Here is a 25,488-nt window from a genome sequence, read left to right as displayed (position 1 = left end):
TTTACCGTCGCCTTATTAAAAGGAGGCCTTTATCCTGTAATATGCTTTCCTTATTTTAATGTTCTTGTTCACTTACTAAGATCACGCAGGGAGATATTAGGGCTGCTATGGAGAACCAGTGGGAAAAAGAACATCACTTGTGTCCGGTGGCATTTTTAGTTTTACATCAATGACATGTTCAGGAACATAACATAAAGCTGGTGCTTTGCTTTCTTCTTCTTCTTCTTCTTTTTTTATAACATGGAAGAAGAAGTCAGTTAAAATAATCTATGTTAAGCGAATGAAATGCCATCTCAATAAGCTTAAAGGGCGGGTGGCAAGTGTGTTTTATGAACCAGAATTTCATCATATCAGATTGTTTGAAATAGCAAGCCTATTAAATAGAGCTTAGGGGAAAAATATGGAGTTATGGACATTTTGACTCAAGTGTTATTTGATATCATGGATTCTCCCTGTACGGTAAACGTAGAAATACACATTTCATTTCTCTGTAGCCTGTGGTTGTTCTTTGTTAATCAGCTTAACAATAACCCACAACCTTCGGACCAACTCTGTGGTTATTTTTTAACAAACCTCAGCTCCTCCCAAGGCCCATAAACCTTGTCCTTAATGGAAATGAGCTATAGGCCATTCTCATTTGGGAGTGATAACATTTTATACATTTAATATCAAGCAGCCTTCTTGATTCCTGTATGCCAACACTTGAGTTCTCTTATTATGAATTTATAGGCTTCATGTCTTTAAGCGTTCACTATCTTTGTATTTCTCTTGTACGGGATCTCCCGATGTTTCAGGCCATTCTCAGGCATAACTGGCCACTTACTCATGAAGATTTCTCCAGGTATGGGGGGGAAAAGGAGATATATGTACTACTATATGTAATACATTAAACAACAATAATAAAAAAAGACTTCTCCAGGTAAAGCCACACTCGAACTTTCTACTATCAAACAGCACCTGCCTGTGCTGACTCAGTATTTGGTTTCTTCTTAGATGCCACATCGTGCATCTGCCTTAGAGATGCAGAATTTCTCATTATATATTTGAAAACTATTTTTTTTCCTTCTGGTTACAAATGCAAACAACTCACTGTAGCAAATTTTAGAATTACAGAATCACCTGAAATTCTGATTATCTGGAGATAACCCTCATTAACACCTTCCCCTCTATAAATTGCACCTATCCCACGACTTTTCCTGAATTAAAGGATGCAAACACTAAATCGTCCTGCTTTTTAATTGGGTTATACCTGCTCTAGAGGGTGAGCTCGAGGTCACCCTAACATTAGCTGCTATTGTGTCTTGATTTGGACAGCATCCTAACACAGTTCAGGGAATGCATCACTATGTATCGACAAAAGCCACAGCGGCTGCCACTTTAGTCTTTCATTTTTACCTTCTTCACAGGCCACTGGGCTCATCTGAGGAAGTGTGACATAGAGGACCTCACTGAACTCGCCGTACTTCTCTGAGCTTCGTTGTCTGCATCTCACGCGCACTTCGTACTCTTTATCTAGTCTCAGTGAGTACACGGGAATGGATGTTGACAGCACAGGGTCCATCTTTCAAGACAAAACATAAGACTTATTGGTTAGACAGCCAACAAGCAATGCCATAAACTCTTCAAGGTCCATCCGTATTCATCTGTAAAGTAGGTAATATTTTGAAAATGCACTGGGTGGTTGCTATTTAAAGAAAGATCAAGGCAAATAACTTTACAAAGAATCGTATGTTCTATGGACAACAGGCCTCAAACTTATTTTGGTATAAACCCAGAGATCCTAAGATCAAAGCACAATAAAATTATTATGGAAAAATGACAGAACTATACAGAAGACTACAGGTATGTTTGCCTACCCTTTGTGATATCATAGTTTTGTATGAAAACATAAGAACAGAAAAACAAACCATAGTTATCCTTTGAAAATTCTGGGTAGACATTCATATGATCAAAGAATTGGAAGGAAAATTATAGTTGTCTTAATTGAACTTTCTCTCTTTTTTTGTTAATCCTCACCCAAGGATATGTTCCCATTGATTTTAAAGAGAGTGGGGTGAGAGAGAGAGAGAGAGAGAGAGAGAGAGAGAGAGAGGGAAAGAGGAAAATACAACGATGTGAGAGAGACACATTGGTTGCCTCCTGTATGCTCCCTAACCAGGATCAGGGATGGAGCCTACAACCAAAGTACATGCCCTTGACCGGAATCGAACCAAGGGCCCTTCCGTCAACAGCTAATGCTCTATTCATTGAGCCAAACTGGATAGGGCTTAATTGAACTTTCAAATAATTCTAGTAAAAGCAATTACATACAGAACCCGCATATTCTAGAAGGTTCAAAGCCACTCCCAAATAATGTGCTATTCAAAATCTGCAAAGAAAAGTTACAGGAGCGCTTGGTGATTAACACCAGGGTCCCATAAGTCTTAAGGCCAGGATGTTCTTTTTCCTTCCAGAGAAGGGCCGGTGAGGCTATTACACGTTTAAATCATGCCACTATCACAGAAGCAGACCCAGTCAGTGAGGGTGTTCTCTAAGGCAAACATTCAGACTAAGCACTCAGTATGTGCTTTTTGTATATTTCCTGGTAGAACACCCCGTTCCTGTTTATAAAAGGCTAGGAACACTCACCTTTTCAACAGCATAGATCTTTCACATAAATATTCTCCTAATTTGTTTTGCTAAGTCAGAAGCTGGACCTTCAGTTTCTAAAACAAATTCTCCTCTCACCTCAGTTAGTTGCTACTCACGAAGTATCTCTCCTGTGTTCCCCTGTGGACACAGGATGGTAATTTTGCACCGTGTAGAGATGCTTCTCAATGTATGGAATGTTGCATGCCTAAAAGGCTTTTTGAAGGTGGAATTCTGCGTATTAAACTTATTGTTTTTCTTGAAATATTTTAAAAGCCCATGTTTTCATTCCTAATGCCCTAATTTCTCTGCTACTGCCACCAATGTTATTTCTTTGCAGGTTTTACTAATAACAAAAGCAGACAGGAGCTCTCAGTGATAGGACCCATGCCCCCTCTCCATCCTCTCTCAGCCTCCACACCCGGCACACCACACCCCATCTGCTCACACACCACCTGCTCAGACCACTCCTACCGCCACACGGAACTCCACCACCTGCCTGCGAGGGAACGCCTTCTTGGCCAAGCCTAAGCATTAGCATTGCTGAAATTCTAAGGAGTCTTTCCTGACACTTTCCCTACCCCCCTGCCAGATGATACACACCATATATTACTTCTGCGTTTTCCTGCTCAGATTTCTATATTAGACTGCAAATGCTCTCGGGGCAAACAATGCCTTCATTATTTTAGGTATACAGTGGGGGAGCAAGAGGTGGCCCATCCACTGTAGATTCTATGCCACTTATTAAGTCTCTAAGGAAACCACCAATTCTTAACTTGTTTAGCAGGTAAACAGTGTAAGCAACTACATGGTCATTAGTATTACTTTTATATTAAAAATGCTTTTAATTACAAAAAGAAAAAGGCACAGCAATCCAAATTCAACATTGCTAAGTGGTAACATGAATTCCCGATCTAATCAACAAACACGAGCCTCTTTCCCTTCTACTTACAAACCTCTCCTTGTTTTACCTTAGGACAATGGTCAGCAAACTCATTAGTCAACAGAGCCAAATATCAACAGTACAACGATTGGAATTTCTTTTGAGAGCCCAATTTTTTAAACTTAAACTTCTTCTAACGCCACTTCTTCAAAATAGACTTGCCCAGGCTGTGGTATTTTGTGGAAGAGCCACACTCTAGGGACCAAAGAGCAGCATGTGGCTCGAAAGCCACAGTTTGCCGACCACGGCCTTAGGACATTCGTGCTCATAACCCATTTGACTGAGAGTTTCTTCCAGAGAGAGGGCGATTCTTATGAACAGGCCCTTGATATTCACGACCACTTTATCTGAGAACCTTGCAAACGGCAAACCTTACAAATAGTTTGAATATGTAACCACACTCATAGAAGGCAAGTAAACATTCACTGACCCCTTGGAACTATCTAATGTGACGCTGAGCAGGGTACAATGAAGAGTGTGATGAGGCCTTGTAGGGAGATAGCTCTAAGCATCACTGACTGAGTCCCAGGCTCCCGTGCACCTAGCTCAGAGCTCAGGATGTAAGCTGCCGACTTGTGCTATGGCTGAGACATGACTATGTGCCTGGGTCTTTCGGGCTTGAAACTATGATCAGAAAATGAATGAGTTCTAACATTCTGATGTACATTTCTGTTTTTAGCTTGCCAAGCTTTTTAGTCTCAGGATTCTTTGACACTCTTAAAAATTATTGTGAATTGTAAAGATTTGGTTGATTTGGGTTATACTATCATTATTTACCATTACTGCCATGCTTGGTGCTAAGGTGGCCTCAGTTTCCCCACCATTGCTTTTGTACCATCAGGGCAAATCTCACCAAAGTGAAAAAAAAGAAATAACATTTTAGTATTATTATGAAAGTGGTCTTGACATTGTAGACTGGCTGAAAGGGTCTCAGGGACCATTTGGGTCCACAGTCCCTGCTTTGAGATCGGCTCCATGGGGGACTTGGCCCCGTGCCCCGGGTACAATGGTTATTTCAATCCCTGGTGGCTGGCTACGTGTTTGATGAGCTTGGATTCAGAAAGTCTCGCTTGACTCAGCATCCAACCAGGCTTTTTATACACCAAGTTACAGAATGGATATCTAAATTAAAACGATGCCGACAACAGGACCTCAAAGCCCAATGTTTAACTGAGCAAAGCTGCCCCACATTTAGCTTTCCGCCGGTGACAAAACCAGCCGCTTCTTCAGCAGATCCCTGAATGGACAGGGCCCGGTGTCTGAAGAGTCGGCAGCGAGGCTGTGCCAGCCGCTGGGCATGACTGATGCCCGGCCAGAAACCGCTGGACTTGGCCGGGGCTGTGGCTGTGGTTAGACTGATTTAGAATTAGTTATATTGGGAACAGCATGATAATCCTGTTTTTCTTCGTGCTGTGTGCCATGAGGAATTTATCTAAGTGCCCGGTTCCCACACGCTTGGCAAGGAAGCGAGGAGTTCAGAGGTCAACCAGTACCATGCTCCTTGCGGACTTAAAAACCTCTTAGCTTGATTGTCCCCTGAGGTATTTAACCAAATATCCCTCTGAAGCCTCGAAAGGGCACATTCCCTCCCTCCGTTTCCCTCCTCGAGTCACTTAAGAACTTAATTTAACGAAGCTCTTGTAAGAAGGAGCAGCAACTAACATCATGGGAGAATATTTAGCCATTGCTCACTGTTGACCTTGATCATGACCTTTCCCATGTTTAGCCACATCCCCAAAGACAGCTAAGGGGCTAGAGTATTCAAGTTTGTTCTAAAGTTACACTGGACAGCAAGGATGACTGGGGACACAGTAGCCTTTTCCTTCCAGAGGCTTCCATAGAAGCTCCAAGCTGTTGGACAGGACCTCAAGAGGATATTTTTTTTCTGATTATTTTTCTCCAGTAAGAAATGACGCAGCATATAGCATGGACATGCAGTACTAGGTCCAAAGGACATATATCCATGGGAGGGGGCATCGAAATAAAAGGAAGCCAATTCTAAAGGTTTCCGGTGTGATCTGTAATGCCATCTTACCATTTTCCACTGGGTCTCGTTTATCTCCTTGTATTGCAGCTCGTACTCCAGGACGATCCAGCCTTTCTGAACGTCCGCGTTGGGTGGCGGCTCCCATCTCACCTGGATATCCGCGTGAATCCCCGTCAGGCTGGTGTTCAGCAAAGTCCAGTTGAGGCCGGTGGGTGGATCTGGTTGTACTGCGCGTTTCAATGGAGAGTTAGTACACAGCTGGGTAGTGACGGAATGCTTTCTTCCGAAGAAACCACGTTACTTTACACATTTCATTAGCCATACTCCCAACTCTTCTAATAGTCCTATCAGTCTATTCTCACTTTATTAGAGAGCACCATTTTTTTTTTTCTTAAGGGTAATCTGTGTTTAACTTTAAAAATCCCCGCTAAAAGTCCTTTTCGAGTTTGAAGTCTGACCGATAACTTTTCTTAAAGATCTTCTGGGTTTTGCATTTCTTTGAGCTCTGATAGAATGAATGCTTTGGGATTTGGCAAAGGGATTCATGCTAACGAAGGAACAGAGTCAGAAAGACCTGGCACTGACACACGTGGCTGTATTAGGAACTCCTGTAGAGGGGTCTTCTGTGCTATTTGTCACTTTTGGAATGTAGTAGTTGTTGGAAGACACTGTCCATCTGGTACACCTGGTACCCCCCACTCATGCTTTAAGGAGCAACTGAACTGTCACCATCTCTGTGCAGCCCTTCCTCAGTCAACCATTTCACCTCTGGCTCCCACCTTGGCTGGCTATGTGTCCCACACACCTGGAGTCCAGCACCCACTATGGCAGTTATTTATTATTTTTTGCAATTATTTGTCAACATGCCTGACTCTCCAACTTGACTGTATGTTATTTATTCTTTAGCCACTACACCTGGGCATAGTGCCCAATTAGTGTCCGGCTCATGGCTGGCACTCACTGATGTCAGCCAGGTAAAAGGGTGGGACTGGCAACTGGCAGACACAGGGCCAGGACATGGGTCTTGACCCAGGATTCTTACCACTACCCACTTAGCCACTCAATAGCTACACTGATGCGTGTTAGGACATATACTCAGTAGTCTCTCTAGCCTATGTAGTTTCTGCTTAACTTTTCTTAATTTTCTCCCTCAAAGTCAGGCTATCAGATCTACTTGTTTCTGTCTGCAGCTTCTAGCCACTTTCTCTCTGTCTCTTTCCATTTGCTGATGCCTGGAAAACCAGACGAGAACAGCCCATCGGAGAGAAGCTCCAAGGAGTTCCTATACATAACAGATGAGCTTCTGTGGGTAGATTTGAGGCACCGATGTCAGCTACTCAAAGTCCTTCTTTGACTCTTTCTACTTAGCTATTTATACTACTATAGTTTAAACATCCTAATTATAGCTGCTTGTGTTCTTTTGTTGCATTTCCCCTGTGTCTGTCTGCAGCTTAGTTCACTGCGCTGATTATCTCCAATGTTTGTCAGAGATTTTATAAATATGTCTTTAAATGAATTTGGGCTGTTTTGTAAATGTAAAACTCCTGAGTTACCGTGCTTTGTGTTAAAAGAAAATCTAGGCACTTATTAGAGCAATGGAAGAGATGAAGGCCAAGCTATATCAGTAGAAATGAATATAATAATCATATTGAATGATTAAGAGAGAGGGAATCTTAAGAGTACATTGAGCTTGCCCCCTACAGTGGCACACAATCCAATCCAACTAAAGATCTCCTCAAAGAAGGCTCCCATTCTTCCCTTTTCAAGACTTGCTGCCAGATTCTCTTATAGTAGAGCCAATTTAAGTCCCCCGCTACCCCACCTTCTTGTTCTGCAGCTGATCTCATGCTCGGTTAAGTAGACCTCCATCCACCTGTTGAGCACAGGGACAAGGTCTTCCTATACAAATACACTTGAACGTTGTAGACTTCCCCGCTTACTTAATCTAAAGCCATGTCAAATGAAACACAAACCTGTGATTTACCTATTTCCTCGACAGAGAAGCACTTTTGATCCACAGTACCACCATTGCTAGTGAGCTTGATGCAGTAGGGCACCCAGATGGAGGTATACGATGTGTTAAAGTAACAGCTGTTTTCCCCTGCAGAGACGTAATCAGGGCATTCTTTCCATTCTTGAGTCCATTCTTGAGTGTTCCTGAAATGGAGGGTAAAAAAAGGATGAATTGTTCCAAAACCATGCTATCGCTCAAGTCAAAGCGAGGTGCCTGACAGTCAGATTCAATGAACAGGAACACAAATATTTATGAGCAAGTACTTTAGTGACACCATTTCCAAGATGTATCACATTCATAGGCATCGTCAGGGTCTGCAGAAGGATCAGGGGCCCTTTGGTACCTCTGCCAATAGTAAGAACACTTACTCACTGACTGCATGTGACCTACCAGCTCCTAAGCCAAGTGATTCATTGGTAGGTGGTTTATTATCCTCATTCTACAAAGGAGGGTTCTGAGGCTTAGGGAGGTTGAAGAATGTCCTTCATTAAAACACAAGAGACAGTTAACTAACTGCCAAACTGTAGAGATTCCCAGAGAACTGTGAGTCCTTAATCCTGGGTGTTTCTCCAACTCCTGGTGGAAAGAACCAGGGCACGTGGACGGCATTCCCCAGACTCTGAGTAACACTCAGGTGCGGGTGACTGTGAGGTTGAAAATCGGTTACCACTGTTCTCTGGACCACTGTGTCCCATGTCTACCTCCCCATGGATGACCTATGCTTGGGAGAGTTTTCCTGATGCCTTGAACTCCTTCCTATACTTCTGATTTCCACCCTTAATTATAAGAAGAAGAGCCATGAGAACATTTCAAACACGCAGGACATTCCAGTGACATGCAGAGAACATGCAATCCTAGCCTCTTCTCCCCCACCCCTAAAAGAGACAGAAGGCATGAACCCAGAAATCTAAAAGTCTTCCCAAACCCAGAAGAGCATTTTTCTCTTCCATTTTGTAACTAGCAATTGACATTTAATGACAGAATATAGAAAAAAAAAAGGGGGGGGGGAAGGGGAGGGACAAACATGGGCTGAAAGGAACCAATGCATTTCCTTATGAGTTCCCTTTTTTTTTTTTTTGTTTCTCCACAGACAAGTTCCTCTTTTCCTAGCCCTTGGACCAGATGAAAACAAACAAACGAACCACATGGGGCATTAGTGGGGGGTGGGGAGTAATGGGGGAATAAGGTCACATATGTAAAAAAATAAAATAAAAAATTAAAAACAAAACAAACAAAAACACAGACAAATGAACAACAGAACAAAGCATGGAGGACAGACGGACCCACGGAGAACACCGAGTCAATAAGGGAACTGGGTGTTCCCATTTGCCTTCCACCACGGAGTTATCCATCTCTGCCCCCCTCTGCAGAGAGCACCATTTACCCAGATGACTGCAAACCACAGTAGGGCGTGCACTGAATGGAAGAGAGATGCCAGGAAGTTCACTGCAGACAAAAGCCAGAGTTTTGGGAGAGGAAATTCCCTGGTCTGCTGCCATGGGGACCTGAACAAAACTGCGGAGCAATCACAGCACCGCTCAGACCTGTCTCCCGCAGCGGGAATAGTGCAGACACGTGACAGGAGGTGACACTGCTCTCCCAAGTCCCATCTGTCTGCCTGGCTGACTGAACCCAGCGTGCCATCTTTGGGGCCTACTAGGCAAGCACCACATAAGCATTAGTTACATCCAGCATTAGCACTGTGTGGATGGGATAATTCATAAGATTTGGTCCCTACCTTTAGGTTGGAGAAAGAACTAGAAATGATGATCTCAGTACTTTTTTGGTCTCCTGCATTCATTCCATGGATATTTAATAGGCATCGATTATGTATAGAATATTGTGCTGGGCATATGGGAAAGTCATGTGTGCCTAAGGAGTTACTCTTGCCTCAGCGGTATGATTGAAAACTCTGTTATAAAGGAGTGTGGGTAAGTGCTGACTAGGCTCCCAAAGAGTCCAGAAGAGGGAATGATTGCTCTGGTCGTTCACGGAAGGCTTCAGGGTGGAGGTGGTGTTTCTTAGCAACCCTGAAGGGTGGGTAAAGTTTAATACCTGGCAATAGGGGAAGGAAAGGAAGGGGCAGGGTGGTCCAAGGCATTTAGGGGAAAAAGTATGAGACTGAATGTAGTGAGGGGCGCAGGAGGCAATGGAATAAGTGGGAAGTACTTAAATTAGAAATGCTAGTTGGGTGGAGTGAGTCCTTATTGGTTTATTCTTCACTAGGGCTATCCGCTTGAGAAGGGGGTTTATGAATCAAGGGGACATAGAACCAGGGAATCTGTGGCAGAGGAAATGGGCAGCAGGAGTGGCCCCGTGCGGCCCCAGGTGTGGGGGCTGGCAGGTGGAGGTCTGTGAGTGGGGTGGAGGTGAGGCGGCACTGTGGGGAAGGCAGGGCCTGGGAGGAAGGGATGAGGCACCGGGAAAGACACAGGCTTCCTCCTTTCCAGCTGTTTCTCAGGCCGGTCTGTTGACACCAGGAGAAAACTTGTGCAATATCAGGAGGTCCTTGGGACAGCTGCGCATCAGCTGTTGGAAGAACTTGGGAATTCAAGTGGCAGAAACACCAGGGTCCCAGACAGGGAACCATATCGCTTACATTCTAGTTGAGTTTCTTAAGAGTTGCAAGCCCTCGGGTGAGAGGAAGACTCAGCCCAGATGGGAGAGATGTGGGAAGAAGCCAGGATAAGCCATTTATGTATGTGTGCATTTATAGTGGGAAAAAGATTTTTAAAAATTAGGACTAGGTGGGTCATTGAACTATAATACGGTTTATTGTATCTTCAGTTTAAAACTGAAAATAATATTACATGAAAGGGTACGGTTTAACCAGAGAGCCCAGGGAATGAGGCTTCCATACATGGGCAGAAGGGATAAACAATGCATTTAGCATCCCCATAGTATCAAAGTTGGTATTAAAATGTCCTAAAGATGTGGGCCACTGCTCACCAGGTCTGGATTTGATCCAGAGAAGTTACCTCTGTGTGCTCCACAGTTTCTCAACATGGGTATGCCAGGCCCCTGCCCCCTAGGGACCACAACCCCTCTTTATTTAAAAAAAAATATATTTTATTGATTTTTTTTTTACAGAGAGAAAGAGAGAGGGAGAGAGAGTTAGAAACATTGATGAGAGAGAATCATCGATCAGCTGCCTCTTGCACACCCCCTACTGGGGATGTGCCTGCAACCAAGGTACATGCCCCTGACTGGAATCAAACCTGGAGCCTTTCAGTCCGCAGGCCGATGCTCTATCCACTGAGTCAAACTGGTTTCGGCAGACAACCCCTCTTTAGATGACCCCAAATCCATTAGCTCCAAAGCACATACACCTGAAGCATGATGAGTCAGGAGGCTCTTCCAAACACAGCTCCTAACCCCCACCCTCATGAACCCAAGTTGAATTTGCTTTAAAGAAATATTTAACATTTATTTTTAAACGATTACATTTAGACAAAAAACCCAAGTGGACTCACAAAATAGGCACTCTGCCGCCTGCCTTCACTGGGGTGAGAGTCTACACAGCTACTCTCTCCTCTTACTCCCCAAGGTAAGTGCTCGAGGTCACTCCCAGCCTAAATAGTGAGACAGGAGTGAGGACTAGAGAGATCAATGCCAATCAGAAGAAAGAGCAGAAGAAATGCTTTCCACCTACAGGCAATCAACTGGAAAAGAAATAAAACATCACTTACGTGTTAAGGGCAACTGTTTTCATCACATACGTAAGAGCATGTCTTTTAAGCCTAAAATGTAACCTTTTCCTTAGGAAAGGACAGGAAAGTAACATGTCCCTTCTAATTTCCCCCACGACCTGGCATGGGAGAGAAACTTCCTTTTATTTCTATTTTTTAAAGTATATTTTTATGAATTTCAGAGAGGAAGGGAGAGTGAGAGGGAGATAGAAACATCAATGGTGAGAGAGAATTATTGATCAGCTGCCTCCTACACGCCACCTACTGGGGATTGAGCCCACAAATTGGGCATGTGCCCTGATGGGGATTTGAACCTGGTTCATAGGTCAATGACCAACCACTAAGCCACACCCAACTGTGCAAGAAAATGTCTTTTTAAAAGGCCAGGATATGACGGAGGGGGGATGGGAGAGGTGGAGGGATACCGCCTCGGGGACTTGCTCTTCACGCACCTGCTTCCTTGAGGAGCGGAAGGCACAGCATGTCTGCTGGACTCAGAGCCGCCTTTGGCGGTGCCTGTGGAGTCCCCTCCAGACACAGAGGGGACTGTGGCACTGTGTGCACCACAGGGGGACAGAGACTGGCCTGGAGGGGCTGCCTCCTCCAGCCCACCTGGGGAGGGGGTGCCAGCTGCCTCGCTCTGTCCTGTTGACAGACAGCCCACATGTTTAGGTTCCCTTGGCCCTTACTGGTAGTTACCAAGGCCAGGCCCCTCCGCTGCTCTGGTCTGGGTGAAATCAAGTCTCCGCTTTATTTGGGTGTCAGGGATGGAGAGCCATGAGTCTGGATCCTGGAGCTGCCTGGGAACTGACTTCTGAGAGACAGTGACAGGAGTCAGGGTGCACGGCTGTTGTCCTGCTAGTAGTCTGTTCTCTCATCGGGGCAGCTAATCCTAACCCTCCCGACCCTTCGGTCTGCCCTTCCCAGATAAACTGATGGAGCTTATGCTATTTTGGCCGAGATATTAAAAATAATTATATTTTTACAGAAAAGACACAAAATGCTGACTTCAACCAGTTTAAATGGGCAGGAATCCCAAGGTTCTGCTTACTTAGGGGGTTTGACGAGGTGATCATTTATCCCCCTTTCACCCCCCACCCCCACCCCCAAACTCCACTGTGGCCGGATCTAATGGTGCCTTCTGTGTATGTTGGAGATCTCCCTCCACCTGGTCCACTTTCGTGGCTTCCTGCTGGCAAGAGCCTGGGCTGGGCTGACGGAGGCCGAGGGGCCCGGAGGCCAGGGAATGGGCCCTGCCCTGGAGGGGGAGGGACAAACATGCCTGTGTGAAGGCTCCACCCCGGGGGGTTAGCCTTTTAGTTCAGGTTAAATTTGGTGAATGCCAGGCTGGTGAAACCCATTTTCATGAAGTGGGCCCATGTCCGCTCCTCTCCGTTCGTGTAGTTAACTGTCCTGGTTTACGGATAACTGGCTTAGTTTTTTTGTTTGTTTGTTTGTTTGTTTTGGTGTCTTCCTGTTAGCATTACAAATGAAAGTTGATTTTCTAAAAGTAAGAATGTTGTAGATGTAATTTACTTACAGGATATTTTTCCTTACATGATATTCTACTATTTCCCCCCATTTTAAATTTAAATATTAGGAGGCTTTTGGAAATTTTATAATGTAGACTTGATAGCTTTTAAATTTTAATTTTTTTGCACTAAAATATGACTGTTATAGGTTCATTATGTAATTTTACCATGAGATGAACTACCAATAAAAATTTTAGTTTTTTTATTGGTAGTTAACTGGCTTAGTTTTAACTGAGCTGGCTCTCTGAGGTGCTGAATCTAAAGCATGAAATGGAGCCTCTGAAATCCCTCTCTCTTTTCTGAACACAACCCACAGATATTGAAAAGTGTTACCAAACATTCTCGCTTCCTCGTCCCGAATACAAATCAGCTTGGGCTGCTGGCCCTTCCCTCTCTGCAGTGGCAGCGTTAACAAAGCAAACAAGAAAAGAGCATTTGGTACCCAACCATCTCCTCTGTGAGTGCCCTTGCGGGGGTGGGGGGGGTGGGAAGATGTGGGGGGGAGGGGGGTGACATCCAAGAGACCACTCCCTCACCTGGGAGGCAGGCAAGGCCAGGCCTGATATATCTTATTTGCAAGTGAAACACCCCAGCTCTGCATTAAACATGTTCTCATAGGATACCAAAAGTCACAGACAATTGTAAAGAACCAAAATCAATGTTGTAGCCCAGAATTGGAGTTTTATATCACTATTACTTTAAATTGTCATTATGCCACAGGAATAAAAACAGGCAGCCACCACAGATTGTGGCAGTGTTTCCCAAACTTCTCTCATGATGAGAATCACCTGGTGGAGTTGTTAAAATACAGATTCCTGAATCCCAACTAAGAAGTGCTAAACTAGAATTAAGTATACAATTTTACCTATATGTTCCCAAAAATTCTAGTTTAGCACTTCTTAGTTGGGATTCAGGAATCTCTAGTTTAACAACTCCACCAGGTGATTCTCATCATGAGAGAAGTTTGGGAAACACTGGTGTACAGTATAATAGGCAGCCACCACGTATTGCATCCTCACCATGTGCCAAGCACTGTACTAAGTGCATTTCACGTGTTTGCTAATAAAACCCTCATCAGAAGCTACGAGGCAAGGCCCGTTAGCTCCGCTTTGCAAACGAGGCAGCTGAGCTTGGACAGACTGACCCATCTGCCCGCATCACTTGGTGAGCGAAGGCCAGAGCCAGACTGGATGCAGCTGTTGGCCCTGAGCTCAAGTCCTTAACTGCTCACGGCCCCTTCCTTCCCTCTCCCCGCTGCTCCGGGAAGATAGGGTCCTGCGAACCTTGCATCTTGCTTAAGCCTCCCTTGGGTTTGGGTGGAAAAGAGGAGACGATTGAGTGCTTGAGCCCCCATATTAAAAAGCAAGCACAGAGGTACAACTTAAGAGTAGTTAGGATTGGAAATAATGTCAGGTGAAGAGTAAGAAAGAAATGACGTGGGTGGTGATGGTAGTGAGAGATCTCTGTTGCACTGTTATTTTAAAAGACTCCTGGCAAAAATAGGTATAAAAGTACTAGAGTCCCTTATTGAATGAAGGAATTCAACAGGAACATAGTCTATTTCCTATGTAGAAACCGAACTGAATCTTAACACATATATCTTTTCAAAAACCCCCATGGGTTCCCACCATAGACAGGAAAAATAAAGCCCTCCCTGGCCTACAGCCTTGTCACACTCTGGCTTGGCTGGTCCTCTACCCCTTCTCACAGCACTGGCCCCATCTGCCGCCTGGCGCCACCTGTGCTGCCTCCTGCAAGGCGGCCTCAGGGCCTTCGCACTTGCAATTTCCCCCAGATAGCCACGTGGCCTCCTGCAGTTTATTACGTCTCTGCTATAATGTACTACATTAGAGAGACCTCCTATCACTTCTGCATTCAAAAGATCACTCTAACTCCCTTTATACACTTTCCCACACACTCACCTACATTCATGTACATTCATGCACATTCATGCACTCACACATGCACACTTACACTTTCATACCCTCACCATCACACACTCATGCACAACCATGCACTCACACATGCACACCCATACTTTCACACACTCACCTTTACACTAAGGTGACCAGTCGTCCAGCTTTTGGCAGGACAGTCTCGATTTTTAACAATTTGTCCCGTGTCCTGCAGCATTTTAAAAAAGTCCCGATTTTTGGAAAGATTCTTTTAAATCTTTTGGACTTTTTTAAAACACCGTGGGACACGGGACAAATTGTTAAAAATCGGGACTGTCCCGCCAAAAGCTGGACGTCTGGTCACCTTACCTTACACCCTCATGCACATCCATGCACTCCCACATACACACTCACACACTCATGGACACGCATATAGTCGCACACAGTGCTGGTACTCTGTCCTCTTTCTGGCTTTACTTTTCTTAATAAACCATAGTATCAGCTGCCATTTTACTTTGCAAGGTTTTATTGTCTATCCTCCCTCACTGAAGAGGAATCTCCATGAGACCAAGAACTTTAACGCTGAACACAGGAGCTGCCCCCTGGTGGTCAGTGCGCTCCCAAAGGGGGGGGTTGTGCTGCTCAGTCATAAGCTGGGCTGGCGAGCACAGCGGTGGTGGCGAGAGCCTCTCCTGCCTCCACGGCAGCTCTAAGGATGTCCGACTGATGGCTTAGGCCCATGGGGAGCAAGGCCTAAGCTATCAGCTGGACATCCCCCAAGGGCTCATGTACTAAAAAAGGGAGCATGCGGGGCTGAGGGTCCCCCGCCCCGCGTCCCCGCCCCCCCCCCCCCCCCCAGTGCACAAATGTTGTGCACCAGGGCTCTAGTTGTTAAATAAAGGAGTGAGGGAATACATTTAGAGCATCCAAAGGAACCATTTCAATTCCTACCACTCCAATCAGAAAATCTATGGAGATAAAAGTCAGAAAGGCATGAAGGTGGCACCTTCTAATGTAAAACAGCTGCACGGCGCCTGGGCTCCCGAAACCGTGATGCACCCCGTCTGTCCAGTAGCATGAGAACGTCTCTAGTTCAGGTGAACGGCACTTGGTGAACTGGGGCCTCCCGGAAGTGTCTGCAGGAAAAGGAAAAGGCAAAGCATGAAACCAGGAGGGTCAGGCATGGTCTCAAAGACAATCACATCCAAAGTGATGGAGAGCATCCTTTCTCTCAGAAACACTGTTTTCCTAAGTCACTTTCAGAGCGTGTTGCTTTCAGTTATTTCTCTGTCAGCCCTTGATTCCACAGACAAACCATTTTGTCTTATTTCAGATATCAGTTCCTTGGGCCTGTTTAAGAAACCAGGGGTAGAGATGAGGATTTTGGAATAGGAAGTTTATTTGGGAGGTGACCCCAGGAACTAGAAGTGAGGGAACGGGGTTGGGGAAGGGGAGGGAGCCCAGTAGATAAAGTGCATGTTATTTAGCTGGCTGTCATGGTGGCTCTTCTGAGATCCTGTGGAGTGTGCCTCCCCGCTGTCCTGGACAAGAATGACAGGCTGGGTGGGTTAGGGTTGAATTGCAGACTAATCAGATTAGGAGCAAAAAACCAAACAAAAACAAAACAAAACAAAACAAAAACAAAAAACTAAACCAAACCAAACCAAAACTTGACCGTCTCCAAAATGGCCGCGGAAGTCAGAAGGACAATGAGAACTGGTATACAACATCGCTTTGACCCAGATGAGCCTCTCGCCCAGGGATAGCTGCACAGATGAACAGAGTTAACCTAATACCTAACATAATAGATTTGACTTCCCAAAATAGATTTGACCCATTTGTACACAGAAGTTGGGAGGCATTCTCTACTTCCCAAAATAGAATTGACCCATATGTACGCGTAAGTCGGACATCTAGTTAGGGAGTTTACTGGCTGAATCTTTTAAAAGAATGCAACCGTGAGTGGCTTTTTATTTAAAAATCTATATAAAGAGAAAGGGCCCTGTCATGGATGCTGTGGTCCTTACGTCCCATCTCTTTGCCCACCGGATGCCAACGCAGCCACCACTGCGCACGGCTGGGCGTACTTCAGGTGCCTGTTTAGGCTTCTCAGAAGCCAGGCGAGGACTCAGCCCAGGTGCAGGTGCAGTTGAGTTCAAGGGCATTAACACCCCCAGGGCTTCCTTCAGCCAGTGGGTGATGGGAGCTGTTACACACGAATCTGGTGAAAAACGTGTGTTTCCTTCGGGAACACCTGCTCCACAGGGAGGGCCTGGAGAATCCCTTTTCTTCATAGCCGAAGCGCTGAAAACGGTAATGTTTGGTCCTTCCAGAAAATCAGTGATTAGTAAAACACCCTCAAACAACTACCTCGATGCCTGCACGCTTGAGGGGAGAGAGTATTTCTTTCTGACAGTTCTTTCACACAAAAGGCAAGAAGAGAAAATGCAGAGGGGGAGGGGGCTGGGGGACTGAGTGGAAAGGGGAAGGGTTGGAGAAGGGCAGATTGGTGGCTACAGAACAGTCACGGAGATGTAAAGTGCAGCGCCGGGAATACAGCCAATAATACTGTAATCACCATGTATGGGGCCAGGCGGTGTTGGAAATAGCAGGGGGAAGACTTTGAAAAGTATATGATTGCCTCACCGCTATGCTGTACACCTGAAACCAACACAAAATAATACTGAATGTCCATTGCAATTGAATAATAGTTTTTTTTTTTGTTTTGTTTGTTTTTTAAAAAGAGGAACTCCACTGCATTACAAATGGAGAGATCTGGGTGCTAGCCCTGACTCTGAGACTGTCTGCCTGTGACCTTCCAAAGCCATTGTTTGGGGGCAGAAAGAAGAGGAGGAGCAACTGAAGGGGGAAGGGATGGTTGGAGGGAAAGGCCAACCCACCCTTCTCCAGAGCTGACCTTTTCCAGAGCACGGGTAGGGAGGCCCTCAGCGGCCACCTGCCCTGGCACAGAGGACCTCGGCAGCACCACGTCGCCACGTGGACCATCTGCTGTCAACAGCCCCACACACTTGCGATCACCCCTGAGCACAGGCTCGGGCGGGGAGGGCCTGGAAGGAACAACCGTGCTCCCTGGCCAGGGGGCAGCTCAGCCAGCACAGCATGTGAGCACTTCCTGTGGAGCTGAGCAGCAGTGGCAAACGATGGGGAAAGGAGGAAAACAAAGCCATGGGTCTCCGAGTGAGTGAGAACGACAACTTGTCAGACAGTCTGAGAAAAACGATTTCATAGGATAAATAACTGAACATGGTTTTAATTCTAAAGGAGAGAAAGGGCCAGAGCAGAGCAGAGGACGGGATTATAGGTGCGTGGACCATGAAAGAGGAAACACTGTGAGGAGAGAAAAGCAGGAAGCTCACGGGGCCCCACGACTTCTGGCCCCTTTTGGGTGGATCCGGGTTCTGCTCAGAAATCTGCAAAGGCAGCCGATCTCGGGCCAGTTGGGGAAGTGTTGCCACAGCAGCTCGGTCACCCCGGTATGGATCAAGCGGTTTACTGCTGACCGTGAGCCAAAGTGAGGAAATACTTGCTGTCAGTGGAAATAGCTTTCATATGCTCTGAGGATTGCACAAGCACATGGTCCGGCCAAGTGTGGAGAAACTGCAGTGTTCCTTCCCCAAACAATAAACAAGAGGCGGTGATCCCAGCGGTCAGTCCACTCCCCGGTCTTCGCCTGCACAGGCTTTGGGCGAGATCTCTGGGGACTGAGGAGCTGAAATGTACCCTGGATCGACCGACACCTTTCTATACAGCCTCTATGCTTGCATAAAGCAACAGCATAGGGATATCCACGATCCTGGGAGGTCTGATGAGAGAGGACATGGACGTGTGGTTTCGTCGTGGTGGAGAGAAGCCACTGCATTCAGCACAGTGGATTTTCCAAGCCCCTCTCTCGGGCAAGGACCAGATGGAAGGGGACTAATAACAGGGTCACAGCAGCTAAGACTCAGGGTGCCATGTGCCAGCACTGTCCTGCACATCGTATGTATTAACTCCCTTCATTCTCACAGCTAGGAACGAGGTAGGTACTGTTATTCTCACCATCTCAGAGACAAGAGCACTGAGAATGAAGTCAAATAACTGGCCTGCAGTCCTAGGTAACCAAGAGCAAGAATGCTCATTGCAACCGGACAGTCTTACTTCAGAGTCTCACGGAAGCCACGGCCCTCGTAGCCTTCAAAGTCTGAGAGTGATCCTCGGGAAGAGATCACCACCCAGTATGCACGCATTTTCTTATGTGATATGTCAAAAAAGAAACTATTTCAAGATATGCTAACTCTTTATGCCTGCAATGAACTCTGATTTACTCTATTCCAATTTATAAATAACTAGTGGCCCGGTGGACAAAATTCATGTACATTAAAAGGGAATTAATTAGAAGAAATATTTTAATATTGCTATTTGCCCTTTCTCTATAATAGAGGTGTCAGAGATGAAAGAAAATCAGTAAAGTGTATATAAAAACATTCCTCCTGTCTGAGTCTGGGGTGCACTGCAGGACCCAGAGTCAAGTCCTCATCCACTTTTGGCACCGCAAAATTCACAAGACCCTGCCCCAGCCAGTCCCACCCCTATTGAATGAGATTCAGACCTGGCTGGCCCCCACCACCATCAAGCCCTGCTGGGCGGGCGGGAGCACAGCCTCAGGTCCCCCCCGGCCTGGCACTGGATGGGAGGAGCAGCATGAGGTCTTCTGGCCCAACTCTGGGGCAGGGGCACATTTTGAGGTCCCTTGTCAAGCTCTACTGGGCAGGGAGGTTCAGGCTCAGGTCTTCTGCCCTGGCCCAGCACCACACAGCCTCAGGTCCCTGCTAATTGCTCCTTAAGGCTCCTTATGGGAACTTGGCCTCTGCTGTGGTGCAGCCGTCCTGTATTATGGAAACCCCGCCTCTGCTGTGGGCACCACCATCTTTGTGATGGTCAATTTGCATATTCTCTCTTTATTACTTAGAATGTGCTCCTGACCCAGAAAAGTGGTTTTCTAATGGGTCCCCATGTTCAGTTTGAGAGACACTGCCCACAAAGCTCTCCTGTCTCCCTGAAAGTTGAAAATTAATGTGCATAGTCTTCAGAGCCAGGCAAGAGTGCACCCTTTACCTGGCACACGTTATGACACTGTCAACAGGACTGTGGTTTCCAGGTAACCAAAACTTATTCTTGAAATACTTTCCCCCACAAATATATTTAAAGATTGTTTTGATCACTAAAAAAAGTCAAATGTCACATAACCTTTTTAATGGCTTTGCATGGGGCCAGGGACTATGATACTGAATTATGATGCACATGTGCAGAAGGGGGGCTGGCCTCTTCTTGCCCCTACACTAAGTAGCTGCACTGCTTTGCTGGTGCGACTCATGCTCTCACTTCAGCTTTGCTTAATTCACAAGCAGTTCTTTCCCTAGAGTGGCGTAGTTTATTATTAATAATAATAGTAATTCTCCATCTTCAGAGTTGCCTTGGCAGTTGATGAAAGTTACCGGGAAATAACCTGATGATACTGGTAACACCTGAGAGCACAGACTCGGGAGCCGGCCTCCTGGGTTCCAGCCCCACCTCCAGCACTTACATCTGTGCGATCTTGGGCAACATACTTGGCCTCTTCGGTTTCCTCACCGGTGAAATGGGGGTGATGATGTACCGCCTAGGGTTATTATGAAGATTAATGGGGTAATAATAGATGTCAACCTCTCAAAAAAGTGCCTTACTCTCAGTATAAAGTAAGCACTGTGTGTTTGTTGTTGTTCCATCCTCCCAGTCAGCTGTGATAGTCAATGAATGATCTGTTGACTGTTGTTACCTGGGAAGTGCTGGTGATGGACATTGTCACATCTGAGACCCATCCTCATTTCCCAGGCTCACGGTGACCAGTCCTTCGGTGCTGGCTGGAATGTCGGAAGTAGGGGAAGTGGTGCAGTGACAGCGTGATTCTTTGTGGCCATGCTCTAGATTAGGGGTGTCGAACTCAATCAGAGAAGGGGCCAAAATCTAAATTCCAGCCTAAATCGCGGGCCGAATGGTTTACTGAACAGTCATAAACTGACAATGTCATAAACTGACAGCGGAGTGCAGTGATGACAGCGCGGTGCGGGCCACATTGCAAGGCCTGGCGGGCTGGATTTGGCCCGCGGGCCTTGTGTTTGACACATGTGCTCTAGATGGTCAGGGCTACCAACGCCCGCGTTCTATACAATTGGCGGAGGTAGCTGTACCCTTACATATTGGCATTAACATGTAAAGAATCCCATGCAAAGGCCTGCCCTGTGGTTCCTGAGAAACCATGCTGCAAGTCTAGAAATTCCTGGGCGGGAGGAGACTGAGCGGTGACTCAGGCCCCACGAGGTCCTCGGGGACATTTAGAACACTGCCTGATGCTTTCCCTGGCCACCTGGGCTCTCTGGAGTCCCAGCGGGAGCTGCTGGGGCCTCTTGGCCATGACTTTTTCAGAACCACGCTGAATGGGCAGAGTCTGGATTGGCATTGGAGTTCTGGTTCTCTCATGAATGGTCCACCCAACTCTCCCACCCAGAATGAAAACAGCTAACAGGAAAATCTGAATCCCCAACCTCCTCTCCTCCTTGTCTGTCCAAACTTTTTCTCTGCTCAACAATAAAAAACACCTTCCATTTCTTGGTCCTTTGAATTTTGTTTTTAGAGAGGTTCGCATCAGACATTCCATGTTTTAGTTAATCAAGAAGCATTGATGCAGCAGCTATCATGTGTAAGACACTCTTCTGGGTGCGGTAGGAATTATAAAAATAAAGTGCAATGCGGATTCTGCCTTTGAAGAGCTGTCACCGGGCACTTGAGAGGACATTCGTGCTTGTGAGAACAGCGACCAGTAAGTTCACAGAAAGATCAGGGCTCTAGGGAGTCAGAAGAAGTGGGGGTGGACAGAGGGAGGTTTCACAGGGGAGTAAGGAGAGGGCGATGAACTCAATCGGTTTGCTGTGATGGAAAACGCTGATGATCACTGACCAAAAGCCACCTGGACACACCAGCTTCTTCACCTTCCCAGCCTCCTGAGCCAGGATGTGTGTTCTAACAAGATCCCGGATGATCCGCACACACATTAGAGATTGAGAGGCATGGACGCAAGGCCCTGACTGCCAGCTCAGGACTCCTTCTAACAGGACCAGCTGTTCTCAGCTCCAGCTACACCGCAGAGTCACCTGGAGGATCTTGAGCCAACTACCTTCCAGAGACCCAATTTAATTAGATTGGACAATGCCTTACACAGTGTTCTACGTTAATCATGTCTTTAAAAAAGTAAAGTGATTCTCAATATATTGAGGGGAAAAAAAAAGTCTGGGTGATGCCTGGGCATTGGTACTGTTTTCAATGCCCCAAGGAACTCTGGTGCACAACCAAGGTAGAGGTTCTCTGAATTAGAACAATGAGCTTCTCTGTTAGGTGAGTACAATTAATTCTTAAGCAAACAGTACACTGAAGGGCCCGTCAAATGCCGAGTCCTGTGAAAAACAAACTAAATAAGGATTAGCGAGGTCAGGCAGCAGGCATCGAATCTCGGGGATGGGGGAGCTGGACCAAATCCTGTATGATGAGGACGTGGGGTGTCCTGCTGGCTCTCGGGAGGCAGCGTGATGGACAGCACAGCCCCTCTTGCGGGGATCTTCCTGGGTCCCCAGAAGGGCCAGCCTAAATCCCACTTGTGTGGAGCAGAAACATATGCTCACAGCTACGTTTCAGGGGCTTGAACATGGCAGTTCCCAGTGTATGAGGCGGTGAGAGTGCAGCTGCCCTCAGTGCTGGAGGCACGGACATGAGTGTGAGATTCTCCCCTGCAGATCCAGGGAGCAGAGCCAACCCCGAGCCCCGGGAAGGCCCTGGGTGGGTCCACACAACAGAACAGCCATGGCTGCCTTTGCGGGAAACAAACAGCTTCTCCACAGAACACGTCCTACGGTAGCAGTCCCGGAGTGGCTCTCCTGCGGCACATTCCCAAGCCCTCCTCATCCTCTATTCATCTGCTCCTTCTGGAGCGCACCGCTGGAGAGATCTGTGTGCTTTAGAGAGATGCTTCTTGAACATCCCTGCACTGCAGAGCTTCACCTGAGGATCTTTTAAATGCAGATTTAAAAGGCAGCATCTGAGAAGTGGTCCTTTTGAGAAGTTCCCAGATGCTGCTGCTGTCGGTGAGCACAGCCCGAGGAGCAGGAATGTATATCTGTGCTGTCCAGTAAGGTTCCTTGGTTGCACTAGCCCCCTTTCAAATGCTTAACAGACATATGAAATGACCTGAAAATTGGAACATTTTAGGATACACTGGAATAGTTATATAGAACTATATAAAGAAAAGGAAGAGTTACAATAGACTGAGAACACTCCATTGAGAAGTTAGCCTATGAAATGGAGAGACAAAAAATGGAAGAGCAATATAGGAAGTTGATAATTTCTAATAGGTAGTCCACTCCTAACTTTGCCATTGTACGTTAAGAGAAGAGGCTAAATGCATCTTGACGAGTACCTATTTTTCCAATGGTGACAACATTCCACTGGACAACGCTCAAGAAAAATGAGAATAATAAAATCATGGCCCACATTTGCCTTTCCCTCCTCCAAGTCAGAACTTCTCACTTCTAACCATACCCAAAGATAGATAAACACATAGAGCCCGAGAAGCAACGTTTATTTCAGACATAAAAGAGGGTTCTGGGAACATGACATGGGAATTTTAAAGAGAAAATAGTTTATAGGCAATCACACACTTCTTTTCTGGAAGCGACCTTGCTCATTACCATCTCATTTTACAGATGAAGAAAATTATGTCCATAAAAGAGAAGTGAATTGCCACACATCTGATAAGAAGTCAGGCAATGTGTCCTTCTGCTTCCATAAAGTGAAATCATCACCAAAGTTGGATGACCTCTTGATTATTATGCATTTACTTCAGATCTACCAACCTCTAAGGCTCTGCCAATTTTCCATGTGTCATGTTTATAGGCTCGATCCTGAGCCCTAGAGTCTATGACAATATTATGGTCATGTGCAGGGTCACAGTGACAAGGAAAGCAGGTTTCTGATTAGGCAACTTCCAAAACTTACAACACACCAATGTGAAGAATGATTTAAAAAATATATCTTATTGATTTTTTACAGAGAGGAAGGGAGAGGAATAGAGAGCTAGAAATATCGATGAGAGAGAAACATCGATCAGTTGCCTCCTGCACACCTCCTACTGGGATGTGCCTGGCAACCAAGGTACATGCCCTTGACCGGAATCAAACTTGGGACCTTTCAGTCCTCAGGCTGACACTCTATCCACTGAGCCAAACCGGTTAGGGCTGAAGAATGATTTTGAGTACTGACATTCGATCATGTAATGAATTCAGAATTCTATGCATAATCAACCTATTTATTACACTAGATGGCAGCAAATAGGTGTCTAAGTATATGGTCAGTTAACTAGGAAATTGAAAACAAAACAAAATGACACACAGATGGACTCTAAGTTTGCCTGAATAAAGGTAAACTTTTCACGAGTGTTAAGCTCTTTCATGTTCTCACAGATTCTTGAAGAAGTTGTGGTCATTCTTGTGTGTGTGTGTGTGTGTGTGTGTGTGTGTGTGTGTGTAATGGAAAAAAGGGAATAAAATAATCGTCCTCATTTGCCTCGCCCTCAACCAAGTCAGAGAGGAGGTTCCTCATTATATACCTCCTTACTCTTAGAATAAGCTTTTGGCAAAACTGATAGGAAGTAGACTTTCAAAATGGGAAATTATCCTAGAGACTATTTGGAATATAGATCAACACCTACTATACCTATTATTCATTTTTGAACCTCTAACTTGGTGCATATTGTGCCCTTTTCAGATGAGACAGATTCACAATTAAGTCCAGATATTGAAATCAATATAGCATAGACCCAACCTTCAAATTATGTTTTATCAACTGTGGACTTTTCATAAACTTTGGACATTAAATGGGACTTCCCTCTCCAAAAGAAGGAAACTTCTTTCAACACATGAAGGAAGTACTTTGTTCTATCAAACACTGCAATTAAAGTATTTTGTAATACTGTTTGGTTCAACTTTATCAAGACTTTAAAATTTGTATGTTCATATATGTTTTATAATGAACAAAATATATTAGATCATTGTACATATACATGGTCAGACAAAAGTAGGCTTATAGTTGTTATATGGAAAAATAATATAATAATTAATAAATAATAATGCACAAATAAACCCTGTGTTGCACTTACAACTGCAAACCTACTTTTGCCCCACCCTGTATACAATTTATAAATATGTAAATATGCATAGTGTGTGTTTGAAAATGGTTTTACTAATGGACATAAAATTCAAACTTCCAGGACCTACAACTGAGTAGATCCCTTTTCAAGATAAAAGTATAAAATGGGGCAAGAGGGACTGCCAATGCCACCACTCAGCATCAATTCCAAAATTGTTAATACTCAGACTCTGTTTCATTCCACTCTGCTTTCATCCCTTCCTCAGGATTAACTTATCAGCTATATATTTAGGTCCACTGAGGCAGGGCTCAGACCTGGGCTCCTTATCCTGTTATAACCCACTCTCCAAGAGCCCTCATTCTTAAAGGATGGCACCATTGGAGGCACAAACAAAGGTGAAAGGGATAATAGAGAGGAGGCATCTGCCCATCAGATAACACTCGCAAGCAAGAGAATTACCAAAACTATGTTCACTATTTTGAACTGTACAGGAGAATGAGAAATGGCTAAGCAATGAAAAGTTGACGCAGGTATGAAAAACAGCCTGGCATTTTGGAGCAGGCCAAGGG

General features: G+C 45.5%; 1 protein-coding gene across 2 annotated transcripts in view; it reads right to left on the bottom strand.

Moving 5' to 3' along the window:
• Positions 1–25,488, bottom strand: part of GHR (growth hormone receptor) — a 193,070-nt gene that overhangs the window by 9,766 nt on the left and 157,816 nt on the right. For both annotated transcript variants that reach the window (XM_084881674.1, XM_084881673.1), the window contains exons 4-7: positions 15,695–15,824; positions 7,543–7,715; positions 5,607–5,785; positions 1,396–1,561 (exon numbers count right to left, since the gene is read on the bottom strand). In XM_084881674.1, coding sequence (XP_084737800.1) covers positions 1,396–1,561; positions 5,607–5,785; positions 7,543–7,715; positions 15,695–15,824 — 648 coding nt within the window. The remainder of the gene's footprint in view (positions 1–1,395; positions 1,562–5,606; positions 5,786–7,542; positions 7,716–15,694; positions 15,825–25,488) is intronic.

This window comes from Pipistrellus hanaki (genome assembly GCF_964339955.1).
Source record: "Pipistrellus hanaki genome assembly, chromosome: 4".
NCBI classification, from domain to species: Eukaryota; Metazoa; Chordata; class Mammalia; order Chiroptera; family Vespertilionidae; genus Pipistrellus; species Pipistrellus hanaki.
Note: the sequence above shows the minus strand (reverse complement) of the source record. Positions and strands in the feature narration are given on the sequence as shown.